This window comes from Emydura macquarii, unplaced genomic scaffold (genome assembly GCF_026122565.2).
Source record: "Emydura macquarii macquarii isolate MOO-44397 ecotype Brisbane River unplaced genomic scaffold, CSIRO-AGI_Emac_v2 contig_3305, whole genome shotgun sequence".
NCBI classification, from domain to species: Eukaryota; Metazoa; Chordata; order Testudines; family Chelidae; genus Emydura; species Emydura macquarii.
In genome coordinates, this window is record NW_027133442.1 from 7,266,070 (window position 1) to 7,291,490 (window position 25,421).

The following is a 25,421-nucleotide window of genomic DNA, read 5'->3' on the forward strand; positions in this document are numbered from 1 at the left end:
TCTGGACTCCATTTTATTCCTGTAAATTTCCACAAGCAGCATGGCAAAGACCAAAGGACATAAAAGGCAGCTGCACGACATCCATTTTGTCTTTAGTCTCTAGCCTACCTCTGGATCAACTCAACTGAACTGAAGTTGTGAAACAAAGGACTGAGACTCATCCAGGTACTGGATGTACACCAGAGGGACTATACAAGCCTGCAAACTCCACAGTTCTTCTAGAAACCTGATATATATGGACTTTCAAATCATTTGTATGTATCTGATTGCTATAATCCTTTAACACTTCTCTTATAGTTTCTTTCTTTCTTTTTATAATAAACCTTTAGTTTTATTTACTAAAGGATTGGCTGGCAGCATGGTATTTTGGGTAAGATCTAAACTTGTATTGATCTGGTACTGTGGCTGACTCTTTGGGGTCAGGAGAAATCTTGTTGGTGAAGAGCATAGAGTTTTAAATAACTGATCTCTTTACTGGACCTGGTGGCCGATTGGGAGCCAGAGACTGGAATGCAGTAAAGGGGGCTGCGTATATTTTTATTTTGGCTTCTTGATAACCAATGTGAGGAATCAGAAGCATTGTTTGTGGTTGGTTGGGAAGTCTGACTTCAGTACCCTTCCCCCCCATTTTTTATGTACAAGTTTATTCTTTGGGATAATATGACATCAAGGCTGATTGATTTCCTGGTTTGGTGTCAAAACTTCTTCAGTTTCCTTTGATCCATTAGTGAGGATTGCCTTTGTCTCTCCTGATTTTGCCTTTCTATCCAGCACTCTAGTGCTTTTTGACATGTCACCGTTTGTGTGTAGAACTTGGTTCCCAAATATTCAACACAGGTCAGATTTTTAAAAGTCGAAAGCACCTTGATGATTTTGAAAATCCCACTAGTTGCCTAAATACCTTTAAAAATCTGATCCTACGGGCACCATACTATCTTGTAAATCCTTCTCAAACACAAATTTCTACTGTAATTTTTACTAAACAAAAGTATGCAACGGTAGTATCACTTTAAGTTGTTTGTGAGCATTATGATGATCTATGTTTTAAAAGTCTGAGCACCGTGTGCATTAAACTAGGTCTTGTATGTTTGTATATAGATAATAAACATGGTTATTGGGGCCTACTGTGCCTGTGTAGTTTCTTCATATAATTTTTGTTGTGCACAAAGCAAAAGACAAGAAACTAATTAAATTTTTTATATTTATAACACAATAAAACAAGTTCTGATAAATTTAGTCCTTGTTTCTGTTCTTAATTTGTCAAATGTCTTAATTTGTCCAAGAACCAAGCAGGGTAAGTCCCATAGACTTCTTAAATTATAACTGTCCATATAATTTATGCGAAAACATTACATCTTGATATGCAACTATTTGGCTGATTGTTGGTTTGTTCATGCATGTGGTATGACTACTATCAAATCAGGTATAAAGCAGAAACTGCGGTATGATATTTGGCAGTGTTGAGCCCATACATGGCGTTTCAGCGGGAAATGGCATATCCTTGTCTCACCATATTGACACTTAGGGCGCCCTGAGAAGTAGTCTGTCACTTACAGCCGCTGACATCCCTGTTCCAGATTTGAATACATAATTATTAAATAATTAATATACACTGTTCTAAAACGCCATCACATTTATTATGGTGAAATGTATGAGACGGCATCTCACACTGATGAATTCCTAAAAACGTTCTGTGAATAAGGAATGGGAACCGACTTCACCTCGTCTCCCCGAGGAGCTGTATCTGCAACTAGCTCCCCCAATGAGCTGATTAAGGGTTAAACCCACAGAGCTCAGAGACCTCCACATCCTAGAGACGCCCAGTAATTGCTGAGAGAGGGGGATTTTCAAGAAGGGACCTTCCCATGCCAGGCCCGGATGGTGGGTGGGTCCCCCGAGCCCGGCCTGTGTGTGCGGGAGCGAGCCCTCTCTGCAGGCTGCAGCCCCAGGACCCAGGACGGGGAGCAGGCGCCGGGGAGACGCAGAGAGTCGAGGCGAGAGGCGGCACCGGGGAGGCAGAGAAACAGCAGCAGAGGCAGGAAATCGCTGCCCGGAGAAAGCCGCCGCAGCGCCGAGGGGATCATCGGAGGCGATCCGCGGCTGTACCCGAGAGACGCTCCCCCAGCCAGCTCCGGGGTAGCTCTGTCGGGGACGGTCTATACAAAGAACTGAGCCCAGCAGAGTGCGCGCCTCAGGCAGCAAGAGACTTAACCCCTCCCGGGTTAACCCCTCCACTGGCTAATGTCGTCAGGCGGGACCCTTCCCTGAGGGAGGTAATAGCAGAGCTGCAGGGCGCTCTACACCTCCTCCGGTGCTGGAGACTGGGCTGGACGGTCTGATCCGTTCTGGCCGTTCCTATGGCCCTGACCAGTGCTATTGGTGCCGTGAATAGACTGTTACCTGAATAGACCGGGAGCCAGTTTGGGTCATCTCAACACACTGGCAATGGGAAGTGCTGTGGGAGTTTGAACTGTGTTGCTGTGTACCTCATGACGAAGGATTCCTTCTTTTATTGCCCATCAGTCAGAACCTCCAGAGCTAAAAGCATTGGATGCTATTGCTTGAGCTATAGATCGCTAGCTGGGGCTGTCAGGGTATGTCTGCAAATATGTCTACGCTGCATGTAGTATGTCTACACTGCAAATAAAAACCTGCAGCTGCCCGTGCCAGCCAACTCCTGCTCCTGGAGCTCAGGCTATGGGGGTGTTTAATTGTGTTGTAGATATTCGAGCTCGGGCTGGGGCCTGGGCTCTTGGACTCTGTTCTTTGTAGCTCAAGAGCTTATTTCTTTCACCAACAGAAGCTGGTCCAGTAAGAGATATTACCCCCCTCCCCCCACCTTGTCTCTAATATCCTGAGACCTAGAAGGCTACAAAAATACAATCCTAATTCCTGCCCAGAACAGAGGGCCACCTGGGGTGGGAACGATGAGAACAAAGACAAACCTGCCCTGTACTCACCCCACAGTTCAGCTCCAGCAACTTCTGTGTCCGTGGGGCTGAGCCCAGTGCCCCACACTCTTCCCACAGCAGTGGCTCCAGGAGGCTCCTTTAGGAATGAGCCCGGGACTCTGCTCTGGACCTTGCATCATGTCATGTGTGGTTGCTGTGCTGCTCAGGTTTGATCCTCCTAGCCCTCCACCTTGGGGACAGTGTGTCACCAAGTTACGTGAACCCCTCTGCATCTGTATCACCTGCAACCTCTATTCTGCTACCAGTGACCAAACTTTGCCATGCTGAGTTGGGTTGTTTGTCCTTTCAGATGTCGGTGACGTTTGAGGATGTGGCCATGTATTTCTCCCCAGCGGAATGGGCACTGCTGGGTGAGGAGCGAAGGCAACTTTACAGACACGTCATGTGGGAAAATTACCAGACTCTGGTCTCTTTAGGTGAGGAGTTGTTTCCCTGAGATCAGAGCCCCAGTGCATTGGGTGCTGTACAGAGACACAGTAACTGACATAGAGTATTGGTATGAATGGTTGGCTTGAGCGGTGTGTGTTGGGTTGGAAGGAGACATGCATGGGTGTGGATGGATAGAGGCATGTTTAATGGGGCAGAGAAGCGCTTTCATGGGGAGACAAAGTGGGTGAGGTAATATATTATTTTGGACCAACTTCTGTTCGTGAGAGAGAGAAGCTTTTGAGCTACACAGAGCTCTTCTTCAGGTCTGGAAAGGAAAGCTTGTATCTCTCACCAATAGAAATTGGTTCATTAAAAGACAATACCTCACCTCACCAACTTTGTCTCTCTAATATCCTGGGACTGATATTACTACAACTACACTGAACCCCTTCAAGGGGAGACACTTCTACCCACGGTTAATAGGGCTCCACACTTTAATGCATGAGAGTTCTGGCACTTGTAGTTCCCCAAACAGAGCACATGAGCAGAAATGGGTCACGTGTTCTGGAACCCTGCCGTATGAAAGGCCAGACACCACCACAGTTAAAGGGAAAGGTCTGGGCCATAGTAGAGTTATACTCCTAGACCAAGGAGAGCTATCGATCACATGCCACATCTGTTTCCCTCCAACCTTCAGACACCGCATTCCTCTCCAGCCAGATTGTTTGCAACTCAGTATCCGGCCACTGTCCGGCACGGGCAGAGTTGACCATAAGCCGCAATTCATGTTTCCATCGAAAACATTGGCACAAACATTGCATGTGATGCTGCGTAAAGGGCAGCAGTTCTGTGGCTAGAAGTGCTTAGTTTAGATCTAATCAGCAATGATGCTTTTCTCTTAAACAGGTATCCAAACCCCCAAGCCGGTGGTGATCTCCAGCATAGAGCGAGGGGAAGAGCTGTATGTCCAGGGTCCCAAGGATGATGAAGATGGGGATATCCTGAGAGGCGTCCACCCAGGTGAGGAAGGAGTTAAAGTGATGGTTAGGGAACAAATGAGTAACTTGAAAGCACCTGAAATCCTGATATAGTTTGGACAAAGTGACAAGTGCTTTGTTTGTGATCCCTCACAAGAGACATGTGAAAGGATTCTGGTTTCCCGAGAATGCTGCTCACTCACATTCTGAAAATCAGGGCCATGTAGGGTGTGTCAAGTTGAGACCTTGTCATTGACTCACCATCACACACACCATCCCCTTTCTGGTGTGAATTGGAATTTCCGCACTTCTGCCTTGTTTTCTTCCTCAGGATCTTTGTGGTCTCGTATGGTAATGACTGGGTCCTCTGACTCCATCAGTCTAGAATTCCATCTTTTCCAGGATATCATTGTCTCAGAAAGCTTGTGTCTGATGAAATAATGGTAATCCACACATCTTCTGCCCCTCCTGGGTTTCAGTCTCTTTCAAGAACATTGGAGTCCCTCTGCAAAACCAAAAATCAGATGAAAATATAAAGTATCTTCCACCCATTTTGGGCTTCAGCATTTAGTCCTTTTTATGTCGTTCCCTGTTTGTTGCCCTTCTACAAAACATCAGCTCTTTTTACCAGATCCACCATAAAAGCTAACTCCACTCTTGTACCATCACTACAGTTCTCCTTCTGTATAGCTCCTCTCTGGCCTTTCTCGCAGATCACCTGTCCCCTTGGTCTCCTTCTCCTTTCTCCAACTGCACTGAACTCTGACCTTTTAAATCCTCCCAGAGTCAAATGACACCTTCTAGGTATAACAAGGTGGGGCTAATAGAGCTCTCAGGCTCCAATTAACTCCTCTTCAGCTAAAGTAGGAATTATACACCCCAAAACAGTCCACAAAACCATTAGTCCCTTCTGAAATAAGGTGCACACTTTTAACAGAATGGGGAATTCAGTTATCAGAAAAACTCAGCTACAGACATGGGTGATTCTCCATTATGTACAGTTAAGATGAAATATCTCTTTGAAAAGATCTGTTCTAGCTGTAGTTGCATCCATTTCTGATGCACATATTTCAAAAAGGAGGATGAAAAATTAGGAGAGAGTGCAGAGAAGAGCCACAGAATGTTTCATGGACAGGAGAAAAGCCTTGCAATGAGAGACTTAAACATATCACACTATTTACCTCATCAAAGAGAATGAGAATTGACTTGATTACAGTATATATGTAGCTTCACAAGAAGAAAATACTGAGTACTCAAGGGCTCTTTAAGCTAGCAGAGGACTGTATAACAAGAATCAATAGGAGAAAGTTAAAACCAAACAAATTCAAATAAAGGCATTAATTTTTAACAGTTAAAGTGATTCAACTATTAAAAAAAATTCCTAATGGCAGTGATACGTTCTTCATCCCTTTATGTCTTCGAATCCTGGCTGGATGTCTTTTTGCTTTTGTCAAATACAAATGTTGGGTTCAGTATAGGGGTAATTGGGTAAAATTAACAGTCTATGATATACAGAGGTCAGACTAGCTTATGTAATGGTCCCTCCGGGCCTTCAAATTGAATACTATAAATAAGCTTGAGCATGAGATATTGGACTGGATGCAGATATTGCTGGGTAAGATTTTCCTGCTTGGTTTATCAGAAAGGTAAAGGCACAAAATAAATAACACGTAGTATAGGACGTACAAGGCAATTAGAAGAGGTTCTGTAAATACATTAGGAGCAAGAAAAGATAAAGGAAAGTGTAGGTCCAATTAGCAGAGAAGGAGAGCTAATGTCAGATGACATCCACAATGGTGAGATGTTCAATGCCTCTTTTGCTTCATAGGAGCATATAAATGTAGGACTGGAAGGGACCTTGGAAGTCATCAAGTCTAACCTAGTACGCTGAGACAGAACCAAGTAAACCTACGCCATCCCTGGCAGATGTTTGTTCACCCTGTTTTAAAATATCTCCAGTGATGGGGATTCCACATCCTCATTTGGAAGTTTATTCTAAGAGTTAATTATGTTTATAGTTAGAAAGCTTTTCCTAATATCTAACCCAAATCTCTCTTGCTGCATATTAAACCCATTTCTTCTTGTCCTACCTCCAGTGGATATGGAGAACAATTGATCTCCATCCTCTTAAAAACAGCCCTTAACATGTTTGAAAACTGATAACAGATCCCCCTTCTGTCGTCTTTTCTCAAAACTAAACTGTTGGATTGAGATTGCCATGCTTTTTAGCCTTTCCAAAAAAATCAGATTTTCTAAACCTCTTATTATTTTAATTGTTCTCCTCGGGACTCTCTCCAATTTGGCCCTATCTTTCCTAAATTATGGTGCCTCAAACTGGATCCTGAACTCCTGCTGAGGCCTCACAAGGCTGAGTAGAAAGAAAAGGTTATCTCCCATGTCTTGCATATAGCACTCCTGTTAAAACATCCCAAAATGTTTTTAGGAGGGTTTTTTTGGCAACAGAATCATATTGTTGGCTCTCATTCAATTTGTGATCCACTATAACTCCCAGATTTTTTTTGCCTTATTACTGCCTAGTCGTATATTCCCCATTTTCTAGTTGTGTATTTGATTATTCCTTCCTATGCGAAATATTTTGTACTTATGTTTCTGGAATTTCATATTGTTGATTTCAGCACACTTCTCCAAATATCAAGATCTTTTTGAATTCCAGTACTGTCCTCCAAAGCGTTTGTAACCCCTCCTTGACTTTGTGAACCATTGGCCAGGCAGCACTTGGGAATCTCTCCTCTGAATTCAGGCCTAGTTTTGTGGGGATCCAGCATCGTTCCATTGTTTTTTTGGGCTTCCAGTTTACATTAATAAGGGATTTCCTTATTAGTCTCCATAACTTATTAGGAGGCAACTTCATCTTGTGGGAGTCAGGAGACCTGGACTCTGTTCCTCACTCTGCCACTGACCTGCTGGCTGACCTTGGACAATGTTGTATTAGGTCATATAGAAGTCATTGACCCTAAAAGGCAAAGGTGTTAATATGTCCTTGTCATGTCCAGCATTAAAGAGTGTTAAATAAGGTTTGGGATTTGGAATACAGAGACTTTAGCCTGCATTGTACAATGGAAAACACCATTAAAAATTCTTTCTAACCTTTTATTAAAGATACAGAAAAATAAGGAAAAATAGTTAAGGCAGCTGGAATGTAAGGTGTTGCGTAAGACTTATATCCTTTGTTCCTGTAGCTGGAGAGAGTCTTTAGACAGAAAAACTGTTTGAAAGTCTTTTAGATGGCATTAAAGACGGCAATATCTGTCCTTTTGGGGACCAATCCTGTTTCTTAGAAGACAAACCTACACAAGAAGGAACAGAAAAGAAGAGCAAAGATAGAATATGCAGCTTCTCTCTCTAGTTTACTCTTACTTGCAGCCTCTTGGCTGAAGAAACACAGGCATGGCACATGGCAAGATCAACTAATTGGCGACCTACCTGGCAAACAGGTACCGCCACTGGGCTCTTTTGGGCAGTGCTTTTGGCTGCCTCTTTGATCACAGGCTTACAGTAATGTTACAAACTATGACAGTTTTGGCCAGCTAAGCCAGACTCTTATTCAATAGAAGGCAAAGGGAAAAGAATAGGAAAGAGAAGAAATAATGTGAGGAACCAAAAAGACACATGGGCGTTGGAGGGAATGGGGACAAAGTCTCACATTCCAGATGATTTGGGGGAATTAGCCAGGACTTGTAAAGATGGCAGTATGCTCAGTCTCTCCCTCTCTGGTCTGGTCTTGTTAGGACATTTCTTAAGACTAGGCTGAAGAAGATCTGAAGTCCCAAAAGAGGCTGAGGTTGGCAGCATGATGGTATCACTCGCTGCAGCAGTTGTTAGCACACAGCTGCGGTTGCTGCTGCTTTCAGACAGCACGTGTTGCATCCAGTTCCCTTTCTTTATTTCCCCCCAAAAGTGATTTCTTTTGAAAAACTCCAAAAGGATGTAATGGGCAAAATAGCCCATACCTCATTGTTCTTTCTTCCATCTGGGTCTAATTTCTGACACATTCATTTGGTTCATTAATTTCCAGTTCTGTACTTTTCTTGTTTACCTGGCATAATTTAACACAGTTCTTGAATTATATTAGTAGGCCATATTTGTTTGGACTAATTCATTCTTTATGTTTATATTTTACACCTTTCTACTTCGAGTGATTGCTCATATCCATTTCAATATAGATGAGTGCACGCCACCGTGCACTGGTTCCCGGAACTTTTTTCCCCTTAGCAGACCCCATAGGGTCGGCTTAGGTGTTCCCTGGAGTACTGCGCTCATGCCGTGGTATATGAGACACCGCCGACCCTGCGGGCCCTCAGTTCCTTCTTTCTGCCCTTGACGCTTGCTGGAACGTCTTGCCTCTTGCCTTTAGCAAGTAGCATTCCCCTTACGGACTGTAATCATTGTTGAATAGTTGAATAGTTAGAGTTAACTGGAATGGGTTACCTAGGGAGGTGGTGGAATCTCCATCTTTAGAGGTTTTTAAGCTGCGGCTTGACAAAACCCTCGCTGGGATTATTTAGCTGAGGTTAGTCCTGCTCTGAGCAGGGGGTTGGACTAGATGACCTCCTGAGGTCCCTTCCAACTCTATGATTCTATGATTCTAAGTAGTTAGATAGTTAGAATTAGCACAGAAAAATAGCCCTTAGGGGCTTAGGGCCAGGCCATGCCTGGGTCTCCTGGGTTTAAATCTTGTGCCTCTTGCAGCAAGCCTCTGTCTGTAAGCGACCCCCACGATCACTGCCTCAAATGCCTGGGGGAGCAGCATCGTAGGGACAAATGTAAAATTTGCAAAGCCTTCAAGCCGCGGACTCAAAAAGAACGAGGTATCCGGCTGAAGGCTATTTTGATGAAGGCGGCGCTCTGCCCGGATTCTGAACCGGCGCATTTCCCCACGGCACCGAACGTCTCCTCGGTGCGGAGCGCTCCATTGGCACCGGAGTCGACCCGACGCTGCCAGTCTCCGGTGCCCAAGAAACAAAGACGCCAAGGCACTGAGCGCCAGGGCTCCCCCGCACTGCCTGCGCGGCTGGGGTCGAGCCAGGAGATGTACCAGTGACGGCTCATTGAGCCTGCTCCTGTGCCTGCATCTCTATGCAGAGAGCCTCCCCCAACTCCTGTGGGTGGGGGAGCACCCTTGCAAGGATCATTGATGCCGGAGGCATTCCACGCGGCACCCGCCTTAATGGCCATGCCCACGCCTTCATCCCCCCCTCAGCCAAGGGCGCAGGGACCAGTGTCCCAGGGTAAACCCACGCTGGATGCCTCAGGTGGATGGTCGAGACCCCCATCAGGGATGAAGTCTCCCTCCAGACAGCCAGAGAGGGTAGAGCGTGGCGGCTCCCCTCACAGCTTCAACTATGAGTCGTCGAGCTCCTCCCCGCGGCACCGAAGACGGTCCACAGCACTGGAGGCATTGTGTTTGAGGCGGCGTCACTCCAGGTCTGCCTTGCATGGTGCGCACAGCTCCCACTCCTGCACCCCGGCACCGAGCCCTTCGCCACCGCGGCACCGGTCCCGGAGCCCGGCGCGGATCCCGGTACTGAAGGACCCGGCACTGAAAGAAACGGCTACCTCAACACGTCGCTGATCGCGGTCCTCTGAGTCGGGCTCGGCATTGAGGCGGCATGGACAGCACCGTTCCCGGTCCCCGAAGGGCAAGCGGCGCCGCAAGTTCTTGGTGCCGAGACAGAGGTCCTCTTCCTCCAGCTCGTCAAGCTGCGCATCCGCCCATCGGCACCGCTTGGAACAGCACCGACGCTCCTCAACCTTGTTGGGGTCGTCGAGAGGCCAGTCCCTGGCGAAGATGAGCAGATGCCTCAGACACCGTCGGCACTGCTCCAGTGGCTCCGGGTCCCGCAAGGGCAAGTCCAGCCATGATGCGCCGCAGCCGGCACCGATACCGGCACCGGGGTGGCCATAAAGGCCCTGGCAGTGGCCTTACTGGGGCCCATGGGGGGTGCAGATGGGGCAAGGAACTGTATCTGTCTCATCTTCAGTGGCACAGCCGGTGCCCGCCCCCCACCAAGCCAACAGGCTAAAGGCCATTCCTCGGAGGAGAAATCGGTCCCTGAGGAGGGATCCTCCACAGGGCCTCTTCAACAATCCTCCTCCTCTTCCCCTGAAGAGGTGGCCGCCAGAGACCACAGGGTGCTCCTCCCAGACTTCAGGGCCCACCAGGAGCTCCTTAAAAGGGTGGCCAACAACCTGAACATAGAACTTAAGGAGTTCTCTGAGGAGGAGGACCCCCTCTTTGGGGTGGTCGGGTCAGTGGGACCATCGAGAGTGGCCCTACCTGTCCATGAGAGAGTCCTTAAACTGGCAAAGGCTCTCTGGCAAACCCCTGCCTCAGTTGCCCCCACCTCTAAAGGCGCCAAGAAAAAGTACTATGTTCCGGCAGAGGGGTTTGAGTTTTTATATACCCACCCAGCCCCGGGGACCCTGGTGGTTGACCAGAGAGACAGGCAAGGTGGCCCAGGCACCACGCCTAAGAACAAGGACAATAAAAAACTCGACTTGTTCGGCCGCAAAGTCTGTTCCACTGGGACCCTTCAACTGAGAATTGCAAACCATCAAGCCCTACTAGGGAGGTACAAACTGAACCGCTGGAACTCGATGAGGCAGTTTGCAGAGGGGTTGCCCCAGGACCAGGCGGTGGACTTTGCCACAGTCCTGGCTGAAGGCGTCATGGTGGCAGGGGCGGCGTTGCAAACCGCCAGTGACGCTGCGGACACCGCCACAGAGCCATGGCCTCTGCAATAGCCATGCGATGGTGTTCGTGGCTGCAGTCATCCAGGCTGTCCCAGGAGGTACAGCAATCTATTCAGGACCTGCCCTTCGATGGGGCAGGCCTATTCTCAGACAAAACAGATGAGAAGCTGCACGCTATCAAGGACTCGCAAGCTGCACTCCAGTCCTTGGGACTTTACACCCCCCAGGCTTCGAGGCGTCAGTCTTGGCCGCAGCCCCAACGCCAGGCCCAACTGCCACCTAGGCCATCACCCAGACCTCCTCAGCCCTGTAGGGGCCAAGATAGGAGCAGGGCGTTCAGACGCCGCAACCGCTCCGGCTCATCTGCAGCCTCCCAGCAAGAGCCCTCTAAGGGGCCTAACTCAAAGAAACAGTTCTATCTTCGAGTGATTGCTCATATCCATTCCCATTTAGGTGTGTGCGCGCTCTGTGCACAGTTTCTTGGAACTTTTTTGCCCTTAGCAGTCCCGGTAGGGTTGGCTCAGGCGCCCCCTGGAGTCCTGCGCCCATGCCGCGGTACATAGGGCACTGCCGACCCTACCGGCCCCCAGTTCCTTCTTTCCGCCCATTGACGGTTGTTGGAACTTTGCTTCTTGCTTGCAAGTCACAAACCCTTAGCTCTTTCTTCGCTTAGTTGTTATAGTACAGTTATACATAGTTTAGAGAAACTCTTAGGGGTTCTCTCTCTCTGTTGGGCCATGCCTGGCTCAACAGGCTTCAAGCCATGCACTGAATGTGCCAAGCCGGTCCCTGTGAGTGACCCTCACTCACGCTGCCTCCGATGCCTCGGGGAGCAGCACCGCAGGGACAGATGTAAACTCTGTAAGGCCTTCAAGCCGCGGACCCAGAAAGAAAGGGAGGCGCGGCTGAAGGCGATATTGATGGAGTCCGCTCTGCATCCGGACCCCAAGCCAGCGTGGTCATCTGCGGCACCGAGTGTCTCCTCGGTGCAGAGCGCTCCGCCGGCACCGTCGTCATCCAAGGGGCCGGCACCGAAGCGCCGAAAGGAGACAGCGCGCCGGGACTCCTCCGCACCGCCGACCCGGCACCGGGTGAGTCCGGAGATGCCCCAGCCATGTGCCGTAGAGGGTTCTCCGGCACCGGCATCTCCACGCAAGGAGCCCTCCCCAACTCCCCGGAGTGGGGTAGAGCCCTTGCAGGGGCCGTCGACGCCGGAGGCGTTCACCGCGGCACGCGCCCTCATGGGCCTGCCCACGCCTCCGCCCCTCCCTCGGCCGAGGTTGGGGCTTGCGTCTCGGGGTAAGCCCGTGATGGGTGGACCCGGTGGGTGGAGACAGGAGTCGAAGTCTCCCCCCAGACAGCCGCGGGCTCCCCTCCCAGCTCCGGCACCGAGTCCAGCTCCTCGTCGCCACGGGACCGTGGACAGTCAAGGAGCTCTCGAGGGACGACGACACCAACATCCCTCGACAGTCCAGCTCGGCACCGCAGCACTCGGCACCGGTCCAGATCCCCGGCACCCAGTCTGGTGCGGATCCCGGTGCCTTCCACGGCGGCACAGCCTGAATCAACGTCTGTGGCAAAGCCAGCCGCACCGTTACCGACTACGGCACCGCTACCTGCGGCACCTGCGGCACCGGCGTCATCGGCCCCGCTACCCGCGGCACCGCCGTCATCAGCACCGCTACTCGCGTCACCGACACCTTCGGCACCGTCTCACCGGGCACCGTCGTGCAGTCCATCTCGCGCTCGGTCTCGCTCTACAGGTCGGCACCGATCCAGATCCCGGTCCCGATCTTCTCGTCGGCACCGACGGCACCGCTCCCAGTCACCTAAGGGGGGCAAGCGCCGTTGAAAATCGTCAAGAGGAAGGAGACGCTCGGGCTCGAGCAGCTCCTCCTCCCGCCGGCACCACTCACGATGGCACCGTCATTCGCCATCGTCCTCCAGTTCCAGGAGCCGCTCTCCCAAGACCAGGAGCAAACGTCGATCAAGCGGCTCCAGGTCTAGATCGCGGCACCGGGTGACCCACTTGGCACCGATGCCGGCTCCACAATGGCCCCAGGGACCTTGGCAGTGGCCTTATTGGGGCCCTTGGGTACACAGGTGGGACAGGCGACGGTCTCCCTTAAATCATCTGGGGCACCACCGCCTCCACCTCCAGCGTCCCACAGGGAAAGGGATCATCCCTCGGACAAGGGATCTGATCCGGAGAAAGGCCCCTCCACAAGGCCCCTTCCCCAGTCCTCCTCCTCATCCCCTGATGACGTCACCTTCCGGGGTCGCAAAGGTCCATGGCAGGACTTTCGAGCACACCAGGACATGTTAAAGAGAGTCGCTGGTAGCCTGGGACTAGATCTCAGGGAGCTCTCCGAGGAGGAGGACCCCCTATTCGGAGCCTCGGGGATGGTAGGGTCATCCAGGGTAGCCCTCCCAATACATGAGAGAGTGCTCAAGGTGGCCAAGTCCCTTTGGCAGACTCCAGCCTCGGTCCCCCCAACTGCCAAGGGTGCCGAGAAGAAGTACTCCGTCTCGGTGGAGGGGGTGGAGTACTTATACACCCATCCGGCACCGTGCTCTCTGGTTGTTGAGGCTGTCAACCAGAGAGAGAGACAAGGGGGTCAGGCCAACACCCCAAAGAACAAGAATGCCAAGAAGCTGGACCTCTTTGGCCGTAAGGCCTATACAACAGCGTCTCTGCAGCTCAGGATCGCCAATCATCAGGTGCTTCTAGGGAGGTACAACCTCAACCTATGGTCCTCGCTGCAGAGGCTCGCTGAGGTCCTTCCACAGGTCCTGCCCCAGGACAAGACTGCAGACTTTATGGCAGTGATAGAGGAAGGGGCTGCAGTGGCGGGAGCAGCCCTGAACTCTTCCAGCGACGCGGCAGATGCCGCCAGTCGGGCCATAGCATCGGCCATCGCCATGAGGAGGGCCTCGTGGCTGCAGTCCTCGGGTCTGTCCCAAGAAGCCCAGCGTACCATCCAGGATCTCCCCTTCGATGGAACTGGGCTTTTTGCGGACAGCACTGATGACAAGCTGCACGCCCTCAAAGATTCGAGGGCCACGCTACACTCCCTGGGGATCTACACCCCTCAGGCTGCAAGGCATCAGGATCGCCCTCAGGGCCAGCGGCAGCCTCAACAGCCGCCGAGGCAGCCCCCTAGACCCGCCCAGCCTAGAAGGGGTCAGGAGAGGTTTAGAGGCCCTAACCGCCGTAATCATTCGGGGTCTTCGGCGGGGACCCGTGGCTCGAATAAGGGCCAGAATAATAAAAAGCCTTTTTGATGGTACGCAAGGGGGTGGTACTCTTACTTACCCCCTGCCTCGCGACCGACCCTTTGCCCACAGATTACGGCCGTACTACGCCCGTTGGCAAAGTATCACGTCGGACCGATGGGTCCTTGGTATAGTCGGCAGGGGATATGCACTACAACTCACGGCCTTCCCCCTGGACTCCCCTCCGGTCCAACCTTTCATCAGGGATCCACTACACGAGCAACTCCTCACTCAGGAAGTTTGCTCCCTCCTCCAGCTGGGGGCGGTGGAGGAGGTCCCACCAGGGGAAAGGGGACAAGGGTTTTACTCCCGATACTTCTTGATCCCCAAGGCCAAAGGGGGCCTGAGGCCCATTCTGGACCTCCGCCGTCTGAACAAGTTTATCAGACGCCAAAAATTCCGGATGGTCTCCCTGGCCTCTATCATTCCTACCCTGGATCCAGGGGATTGGTATGCGGCCCTCGATCTCAAGGACGCATATTTTCACATCTCCATCCTCCCAGGACACAGAAGGTTCCTGAGATTCGTGATAGCAGGTGCCCACTACCAATTTACAGCCCTGCCATTTGGCCTTTCGTCTGCCCCCAGAGTTTTCACGAAGTGTATGGCAGTGGTGGCAACGCATCTGCGCCGCAGAGGGGTTTAGATATTCCCCTACCTGGACAACTGGCTGATCCGGGGCAAGTCCAGAGCCCATGTCAGGAACAGCCTGGAACTCACGTGCACAGTTTGCACCGACCTGGGTCTGATCATCAACGAGAAGAAGTCCATTCTTACCCCGGTGCAGCGCATAGAGTTCATTGAGGCCACGCTAGACGCCACCCAGGCCAGAGCCTTCCTTCCGAGACCTCGCTTCGAGGTGATGGCGGCCCTGATAGACGACCTTCACAGGTCCCCCACGACGACAGCCAGGCGGTGCCTGCAGCTGTTGGGACACATGGCAGCTTGCACGTACGTGGTGCGATTTGCTCGCCTCAGACTCAGACCCCTTCAAAAGTGGCTAGCTTCTGTGTACGCCCCAATCAGACATCCCCTCAACAGGATAGTCACCTTACCCACCCCAATACTGACTTCTCTACGCTTTGTGGAAGGACCCGAGGGAGGTGTTGAAAGGAGTTCCTTTCAGGGAGATGGTCCCATCGGTAACCCTAATCACCGATGCCTCCGATGTGGGGTGGGGAGCGCACATCACGGGCAACCTTAGTACCCAAGGGTGCTGGTCACCAAGCGAGATATCCCTGCACATCAATGTCAGGGAACTCAGGGCAGTCCGACTTGCTTGCAATGTTTTCCTCCGGTTCCTCCGGGGCAGGGTAATACAGGTCCTAACGGACAACACAGCAGCCATGTTCTATATGAACAGGCAAGGGGGAGCACACTCCTCGGCCCTGTGCCAGGAAGCCGTGTTGCTCTGGGAACTGGCGGTGAGACACGACTTCCACATAGCTGCCTCTCACCTTCCGGGGGTCAGGAACGACGAGGCGGACCGCCTCAGCAGGTCGTTTCTCCCCCGGCACGATTGGTCGCTACACCAGGAGGTGATAGATTCTATCTTCCACAGGTGGGGGGTTCCCCATCTGGACCTCTTCGCATCGGCATGGAACAGGAAATGCCCAAGGTTCTGCTCGCTCAGAGGGCGCGAACCAGGATCCATTTCCGATGCGTTCCTGATAGAATGGACGGGGACCCTCATGTATGCCTTTCCCCCGTCCCCTTGCTATCCAGAGTCCTCTTGAAAATCAAGAGAGACAGGGCAGACATCATACTGATCGCCCCAGCCTGGCCGAGACAGCATTGGTTCAGCATATTGCTGGACCTGTCCATAGCCACGCCCTTACCGCTCCCGAGGCGGCACGACCTACTCTCCCAGGACCAGGGTTGCCTGCTCCACCCGGACCTGGACTCCCTCCACCTGACAGTGTGGAGACTCTGTGGTTGACAGAAGGAGAGAGATCCTGCTCCATACAAGTGCAGAAGATCTTGCTCAACAGCAGGAAACCTTCCACACAGTTGGTATACAGGGCCAAGTGGAAGCGTTTTACAAGCTGGGCTCAGTCCCGGGGCATCTTACCCAGCTCCTCACCAATTCAGGCAATTTTGGAATACCTCCTTCACCTGAAATTACAGGGCTTAGCCCTGGCCTCTCTCAGGGTACACTTGGCTGCCATCTCGGCCTTTCATCAGCCGATGGAGGGCAGATCCCTGTTTTCACACCCCATGTCATCTAGGTTCCTCAAGGGTATGGAGAGGCTATATCCCCAGGTCCGTGACCCGGTGCCTCCCTGGGATCTGAACCTGGTCCTCGCCATGTTGACAGGCCCCCCTTCGAGCCCTTGGCTACATGCCCGCTGCTCGTCCTCTCATGGAAGGTGTCCTTCCTGGTGGCTGTCACATCAGCCAGAAGGGTTTCTGAGATAAGGGCCTTAACCTCAGAACCTCCCTATATGGTTTTTTATAAAGATACGGTCCGACTGAGACCCCACCCGGCCTTCCTGCTGAAGGTGGTGTCCCAGTTTCATTGTAACCAGGATATCTTCCTCCCTGTGTTTTTCCCTAAACCACACGCTTCGGAGGAGGAGCGGAAATGGCACTCCCTGGATGTCAGATGAGCCTTGGCCTTCTACCTCGAGAGGACCAAGTCCTTCCGGAAGTCAACGCAGCTGTTCATGGCAGTGGCTGACCGGATGAAAGGCTCACCTGTCTCCACCCAGTGCATCTCCACCTGGATCACCGCCTGCATCAGAACCTGTTATGAGCAGGTGAAGGTACCGCTTCCAGGGGCTGTAACGGCACACTCGACCAGGGCCCAGGCCTCATCTGCGGCCTTCCTGGGCAGAGTGCCCCTGCAGGACATCTGCAGAGCAGTGACCTGGTCGACGGTGCATACCTTCACGTCCCACTACGCCATCGTCCAGCAGGCGAGAGAGGACGCGGGGTTTGGCAGAGCAACGCTAACTCCTGTTGTACTCGGTGTGTTGGTCACCGGTGTTTATCAGTGTAGGCTGCGTGCATGTGTCCCTGTGTAGATGCTGTCCCAGCCTTGGCCAGGAAACTGAGACGGCTCTCACGATCGAATGAGTCGACACGACCACAGATTAGCTGAGTAACGAAGGTGCCCAAGCGAGGTTTATTGCGTGCGGCACAATGAGAAATGACTTATAGAGTATCTCTGGGTCAGTTTCATATCGGCGGCGTTACAATGGTCTCGGCCCAACGGCGGGACTTTCCGTTATCCCCTAGACCGGACACCGGTATTCCCTCTGACATCCTCTTTTATACACGGTTACATACACTTTCGGTCTGCCCCCCTTTCACGTAGGTAGTTGCCACCCTCCTGACGTAGTCTAATACCACCTTTTTCCATTGATTGGCTGATTTGGGCACCGCCACCCCATGTATCATTTCTACCCATAAAAGTGTCATTTCAGAGAGTTAGTATCTTGGTACCTCTTATACCTACTACATATTTTAGTAATATTTTGGCAATCTTACAACCTTGCAGAATCAGCACTTTCCTATACCAGTCTCAGTTAACTTGAGTGACCCCTTATACTTCTGTTCACTCGGCTTTTTCCATTTAGGCCTTAGCCTGTTTTACAGGCCTTAAGCTCTCACTTCTTACTACAACTCCTACCCACCTCCAGGTATGGCTATGTAATCACCTAAATGGGAATGGATATGAGCAATCACTCGAAGATAGAAAACAGGGTTACTTACCAGTAACTGTTGTTCTTCGAGATGTGTTGCTCATATCCATTCCGCACCCACCCTCCGTCCCCACTGTCGGAGTCGGCAGAAAGAAGGGACTGGGGGCCGGTGGGGTCAGCAGTGCCCTATGTACCGCGGCATGGGCGCGGGACTCCAGGGGGCGCCTGAGCCGACCCTACCGGGACTGCTAAGGGCAAAAAAGTTCTGAGAAACTGTGCACGGAGCGCACACACACCTAAATGGGAATGGCTATGAGCAACACATCTCGAAGAACAACAGTTACTGGTAAGTAACCCTGTTTTTTGATGGTGCGCCTCAGGGTGGCACCGATACCTCTCTCTTGGATCCACTCTTCCCATTTGCGGAAAGGCTAAGACCCTACTACACCGAGTGGCAGAATATCACATCAGACCGTTGGGTCCTCAGCGTAGTTCTAGGGGATACGCCCTTCAGTTCATGGCTTTCCCCCCTGGACTCTCCCCTCACCCCGTCCCTCTTCAGGGACCCCTCTCACGAGCAACTCCTTTTACAGGAGGTGAATTCCTTCCTCCTCCTCGGGGCTGTGGAAGCAGTTCCTCCACAAGAAATAGGGAGGGGATTCTACTCCAGGTATTTTCTCATCCCCAAAGCAAAAGGGGGCCTGACACCCATATTAGATCTCCACCGACAGAACAAGTTTATCAGGTGTCTCAGGTTTTGCATGGTCTCTCTAGCATCCATTATCCCTGCTCTAGATCCAGGAGATTGGTATGCCGCCCTTGACTTGGAGGATGCATACTTTCACATTTCCATCCTTCCCAGCCACAGGCGCTTCGTCAGGTTTATGGTAGCTGGCTGCCATTACCAATTCTTGGCCCTGCTATTTGGCCTCTCATCCACCCCCAGGGTCTTCACAAAGTGCATGGCGGTGGTGGCAGCCCACTTGTGCCGCAGAAGGATGCAGATCTTTCTCTACTGGACGACTGGCTGATCCGGGGCAGGTCCAGGGCCCATGTTCGGAACAGCCTATCCCTCACCTGCGTGACATGCACCAGACTGGAGCTGCTCATAAACAAGCAGAAGTCCACTCTTACCCTGGTGCAGCGCATAGACTTTATCAGGGCCACCCTGGACGCTACCTAGGCCAGAGCCTTCCTTCCACAGGCTCGGTTCGAGGCGATGGCCGCAATAATCGCCCCGTTACACCGGTGCTCCACGACAACAGCCAGGCACTGCCTGCAGCTGTTGGGGCACATGGCGGCCTGTACGTATGTGGTGAGGCTGGCTGACCTCAAACTCAGGCCTCTCTAGGCGTGGTTAGTCTCGGTGTATGCACCAGCCAGGCACTCCTTGAACAGGGTGGTCACAGTTCCCCCAAGGGTCCTGGCCTCCCTGAATTGGTGGAGGACTCCCAGGGAGGTGTTGACAGGGGTTCCTTTCCGGGATCTGGCCCCATCGGTCACCCTGATTATGGACACTTCAGATGTGGGATAGGGAGTCCACATCAGTGCCAACCTGAGCATCCAGGGGCTGTGGTGGGAGGAGGAGAAGAGCCTCCACATCAATGTCCAAGAGCTCAGGGCAGTCCAGCTGGTCTGCAAGGTGTTCCTCAGAGTCATGAGGGGCAGGATGGTTCAGGTCCTCACGGACAATACAGAGGCCATGGTCTATATGAACAGGCAGTGGGGAGTGTGCTCTTCGGTCCTCTGCCAGGAGGCCATTCAACTTTGGGACTTTGTGGTGAGGCATGATTTTCATTTATCTGCCTCTCATCTCCCGGGAGTCAGGAACAATGAGGCGGACTGCCTCAACAGGTCATTTCTACCCCGCCACGACTGGTCACTACACCTGGAGGTGATAACTTTTATCTTCTGCAAGTGGGGTGTTCCCCAACTGGACCTGTTCGCATCATCCTGGAACAGGAAGTGCTCAAGGTTCTGCTCGCTCTGGGGTCGCAAGCCGGGTTCCATCTCTGACGCGTTCCTCATAGACTGGACGGGGACCCTCAGGTATGCGTTTCCCCCCATCCCGCTCCTGCCCAAGGTCCTCTTGAAAATCAAGAGGGACAAAGCGGACGTGATACTGATCGCCCCAACCTGGCCGAGACAGCATTGGTTCAGTATGCTGCTGGACCTGTCCATCGCCCCACCCATGGACCTCCCGAGGTGTTACGACCTGCTCTCCCAGGACCAGGGTCGTCTGCTGCAACCGGACCTGGTCTCCCTGCTCCTGATGGCCTGGAGGCTCTGTGGCCGACGGAGGGAGAGAGAGCCTGCTCGGTGCAGGTCCAACAGATTCTGATGGACAGCAGAAAACCTTCCACTCAGGTCGTGTGCTGGGCCAAGTGGAGACAGTTTACCTGTTGGGCAGAGTCCCGGGACATCCTGCCAAGCTGCTCGTCTATACAGGCGATCTTGGAGTATCTACTCCACCTGAAGCTCCAGGGTTTGGCGCTGGCCTCCCTGAAAGTACATCTGGCGGCCATTTCAGCCTTCCACCAGCCCCTGGAAGGGAGGTCCTTATTTTCCCACCCCATGTCAGTCAGGTTCCTCAAGGGGGTGGAGAGGCTGTACCCGCAGGTCCGTGACCTGGTGCTTCCCTGGGATCTGAACCTGGTCCTCCCCAGACTAATGGGGCCCCCCTTCAAGCCCATGGCTACATGCCCGCTGCTCGTCCTCTCTTGGAAGGTAGCCTTCCTGGTGACCATTACATTGGCTAGGAGGGTCTCTGAGATAAGAGCTTTAACCTCGGAGCCCCCCATACCATCTTTTATAAAGACAAGGTGCGGTTGAGACCCCATCCAGCCTTCCTGCCTAAGGAGGTTTCCTAGTTCCATTATAATCAAGATATCTTCCTCCCCGTGTTTTTTCCAAAACTGCACGGATCGGAGGAGGAGCAGAGATGGCATTCGCTGGACGTGAGACGAGCCCTGGCCTACTACATTGAGAGGACATGGCCGTTCCGGAAGTCAACGCTGCTGTTCATGGCAGTGGCAGACCAGATGAAGAGCTCACCCATCTCCACCCAGCGCATCTCTGCGTGGATCACCATCTGCACCAAGTGCTGTTATGAGCAAGCGAGGGTACCGCTTCCAGGAGCTGTCTCAGCGCACTCAACCAGAGCCCAGGCCTCGTCGGCGGCCTTCCTGGAGAGAGTGCCCCTGCAGGACAGCTGCAAAGCAACTATCTGGTTGTCGGTGCACATCTTCACGTCCCACTACGCCATCGTCCAGCAGACGAGAGAGGACGTGGGATTCTACAGAGCCGTGCTGATGAGAGCAGCTCACCCGTAACTCCTACCCACCTCCGAGGTATGGCGTTTTAATCACCTATATTGGAATGGATATGAACAATCACTCGAAGTAGAAAACAGGGTTACTTACCAGTAACTGTTATTCTTCGAGATGTGTTGCTCATATCCATTCCACACCCAGCCTCCGTCCCCGCTGTCGGAGTCGGCAGAAAGAAGGGACTGAGAACCCGCAGGGTTGGCGGTGCCTCATATACCACGGCATGAGCGCGGTACTCCAGGGGGCGCCTAAGCCAACCCTACGGGGTCTGCTAAGGGGAAAAAAGTTTCGGGAACAAGTGCACGGTGGCGTGTACTCACCTATATTGGAATGGCTATGAGCAACACATCTCGAAGAACAACAGTTACTGGTAAGTAACCCTGTTTTTCCCATCGACAGATTATTGTAACATTGTCTAAACTTTCTCACAGATTTTACAATTAAACTGACAATTAGGGTCAATTTATGGGCCCAGTTATTCCAACAGCAAGTTATTCCTTTGCCTCAGGTTCCTCTCCCACCCTTTGAGTATTTCGTACATAAACTCTTCAACATCAGGACAATCTTTCTGGTTCTGTGCAGTGTCTGCTGCTATGGAACCATGAACACAGTTGTGCTACCACAATACAAAGTAAAAATCAAGCCCCAAATATCCACCCCTTTTGTGCATAATTTAAGGTGTTGGGGAAAGGGCTTCTCTCAGTGATATCTATTCGGTCAGTTTGTATTCAACCAAAGACCTTTTATCTTGTTGCAGACTTTCCAGATATAGAGGAGACCTGGGATTGGTTAGCCATTGAAAGATCCTTGGGTTTCTTCCTCACACAAAACTCTGCCCCTGGAGCAGGTAGGGAACCAGCATTGCCCTTTCCAGAAATGGAAGCCAAAACCTCATTTCAGGAATTGTCCCTCAGCAGCAAACTCTACCCTCACAGAGTATTACAATGGGGATTGAAGCCCAAATAGCTCCACTTTTCCTTCTCACACTAACATCCCCCTGAGAAACTGCATATCTTCTCTTTCCCATCTTCCTTAGAACATGGAGCCATTTGGCATGTGTTCCATGTGTGTTCCATGTGTGTCCCTGTGCGTGTGTTCTATGTGTGTCCCTCTGGAGAGTGATGTCAGTGCCAGCTCTCTGCTGATGCTATTCTCCCCACTGAGATGGGCCTCAGAGCAGAGAGAGACTCATGGGGACTGATTCTCACATTCATTGATTTGTGGGACGGTTAGCAGGGCCTAAGAGATACTGACCTTCTCCTCCTCCCCCAGCACTGGGGCTCCTGGGAGTTGGGTCTGTTGCACTCAAGTGCCGAGGACCAGCCCTGCTTTGAGGTGAGATGGGGCTGCCTCAGGTACATCCCCTTGCTAGGAATAATGGTTTCCCTTTGTCAGCAGCACAGAGAATAACATCTGGATTCTCTTCCCAACCAAACAGGGGCCAGGACCCTGAGCAGAGTTGAGGGACAAACTCCTCAGGAAGGGCCTGGCAACCTGGAGACACCCAGATCTTTTCCAGGGACATCAGGGGAGAATCATTCCCAGAAATCTGAGAGAGGAAGAGACCACAAGAGGCAATGCAGGCCCCCAAGACAGAGGAAGAACCTGACCAGGAAAGAGTCAGGAGCCACAAGAGTCATTCAGAGATCCAGGCCACATCTAAAGCCTCCAGCAGATGGACAAGCTGAGCCCAGAAAGAGCCCGTACACCTGCCGTTTGTGCAGGGAAGGATTCAAGGTGCTGGGACACCTGAGAAGCCATCAAAGGAGGGTTCATAGCAGACAGAATCTGTATCACTGTAAAGAGTGTGGAGAGAGCTTTACGAGAAAGAAGGCGCACATAGCACATGTAAAAAGCCATGGAAAGAAGAAAGCCCATCCCTGTGCTGAGTGCGGGAAGATATTCAACCGATCATCTCTCCTCATTGCCCACCAGAGAATACATACAGGAGAGAGGCCCTATCACTGTGCTGAGTGTGGAAAAAGATTCTTCTATATATCAGCTCTTACTATCCACAAGAGAACGCACTCAGGAGAGAGACCCTATGCCTGCACTCAGTGTGGAAAGCAATTTATGGATCCGTCAACATGTCGTAATCACCAGAGAATCCACTCAGAAAAGAGACCCCATCGCTGTGACCAGTGTGGGAAAGGCTTCAAACTTACTTCAAATCTTACTAGACACCAGAAAACCCACAGCGGAGAGAGACCCTTCCTGTGCCATGAGTGTGGGAAAAAATTCTGCCTCCGAGAACATCTCCTTAGACACCAGATGATCCACTCTGGGGAGCAGCCTCATCGCTGTTCTGACTGTGGGAAAAGATTCAGTCTCCTTCAAAGTCTCAGGAGACACCAAGGTATCCATAGTACAGAGAGATCCCATCGCTGCGCTGAGTGTGGGAAAATTTTCGGTCGTCCAGAAAGTCTCACTAGACACCAGAGAGTCCACACTGGAGAACTCTATTGCTGTGCTGAGTGTGGGAAAGGCTTTGTCTATTTAGCGCATCTCACTAGACACCAGAGAATCCACACTGGGGAGAAACCCTATTTCTGTACTGAGTGTGGGAAAAGTTTCACCCAATTATCAGGACTTATCAACCACCAGAGAATCCATTCAGGAGAGCGACCATATCCCTGTGCTCAGTGTGGGAAGCGCTTTGCTCACTCATCATCTCTTACTGAACATCAGAAAATCCATTCAGGAGAGCGTCCATACTCCTGCACTCAGTGCGGGAAGCGCTTTGCTCGATCATCATCTCTTACTCAACATCAGAGAATCCATTCAGGAGAGCGACCATATTCCTGCACTCTGTGTGGAAAGCGCTTTGCTCGGTCCTCACACCTTGCTACACACCAGCGGACTCACTCAGAATAAAGACTTCTCATCCTTGTGTATGATGGAGGGACCTCTTCAATCTCTCACTTCTCCCTTTTCCCAGATCCGGTACAAGAGAGAAACCTGCTCCTACTCTGAAATGCTCCCACCTCCTCACTAACTTGACACTAGATTAGGTGCTGGGTTTGATAAAATAGTTTGTGTGGCCCTGGGTTTGGGAGCATTTAACCCAAGAGCAACCTAAACATCCCATTGTGGGCACTGTGGGCTGCAGCTGGGACAGAGATGATTGGAGTCAGACCTGTGCTTTGGAGGTCCTGGTTTCTCCCAGGCCATTTGCTCACTGCAGCTCCCATCCTCTTAGGCTCCACAAAAGGAATTTATTGTTTTGTTTCCTCTAGGTTTTTTCTCTTTGGAAAATGGAAAAAGGGGAAAGATTCTGGAAAAAGAGACTAAGAAGGAGCTTTCTTCTCCTGAGTTAATGGAAGGCTGTGACACCTCCGCTGTGTCCCTCATTGCACTGAATCAAAAGACAGGGCGTTTTCATCTGGCTTATTGGTAAAATTATGAAGCAAGCTGTCCTGATATTTGGCTGCATGCAGTAATGCAGCCAGAGACTTGTCGTCACACCAAATTGCCAGGCAAGCAATACCAGCTACAACTGGAAGGTTAGAGACTGGAGTTTCCGGTCACATCAGTGATGATACAACTAAAGTCAAGACACCCCTTTTCTGAAATAGTGAGCCTCTCGGACAGGAGACACAACATTTCTAAAGACAGCAGCAACAGTTGATGTTGGACTATATTTTGATTTGATTATGCATTTCTTGGTGGATAGCCAAGTCAGATTTGCATCCCCTAGTCTCTCTGAATCAGCTCTCCCATGCTTTTTGGAATAACTGTATGAACAGAAAGATCCTCATTACAACATGATAAATTGTGGTGACTGGTGGTTTATCTTACATCTTTACTCAATGGGACTTCTTGAGCGCCCCAATCTGCTCCTATGGAGCTCAAGATCACTGCATACCATTTGGCTATGAACTGCCTTCTTTATCATCTTGATGGTAGATGCATGCGCTTGACGACTCTGGATGATGCTGCCATGATAGAGTGACTACATCACTCACCCAACAGCTAATTAATTGTTTGTGCCATCAGAAGTCATATGCCAGAAAAAAGGGAAGGGCAGGCATGAGAGATTGATAAATTAGAAGTGTCAGATGCTTCCTCTTATAATGGCTTCTTTTTTTTTTTTTTTTTTTAATAATTAGCGTTTGTATCCCTGGAAAGAGAAGTGGC

General features: G+C 51.3%; 1 protein-coding gene across 2 annotated transcripts; it reads left to right on the forward strand.

The window, feature by feature from the left end:
* The first annotated feature begins 1,860 nt into the window (after positions 1-1,860).
* On the forward strand, positions 1,861-24,524 carry LOC137143268 (zinc finger protein 879-like). 2 transcript variants are annotated; one of them, XM_067532971.1, is made up of 5 exons: positions 1,861-2,273; positions 3,262-3,388; positions 4,248-4,361; positions 22,042-22,131; positions 22,723-24,524. In XM_067532971.1, exons 1-5 carry the CDS (start codon positions 1,866-1,868, stop codon positions 24,156-24,158), a joined length of 2,175 nt encoding a protein of 724 aa, XP_067389072.1. In that variant the 5' UTR covers positions 1,861-1,865; the 3' UTR covers positions 24,159-24,524. The 2 variants fall into 2 exon arrangements, with proteins under 2 accessions (XP_067389072.1, XP_067389073.1); XM_067532972.1 differs by having other exon boundaries at positions 2,175-2,594.
* Positions 24,525-25,421: the final 897 nt, after the last annotated feature.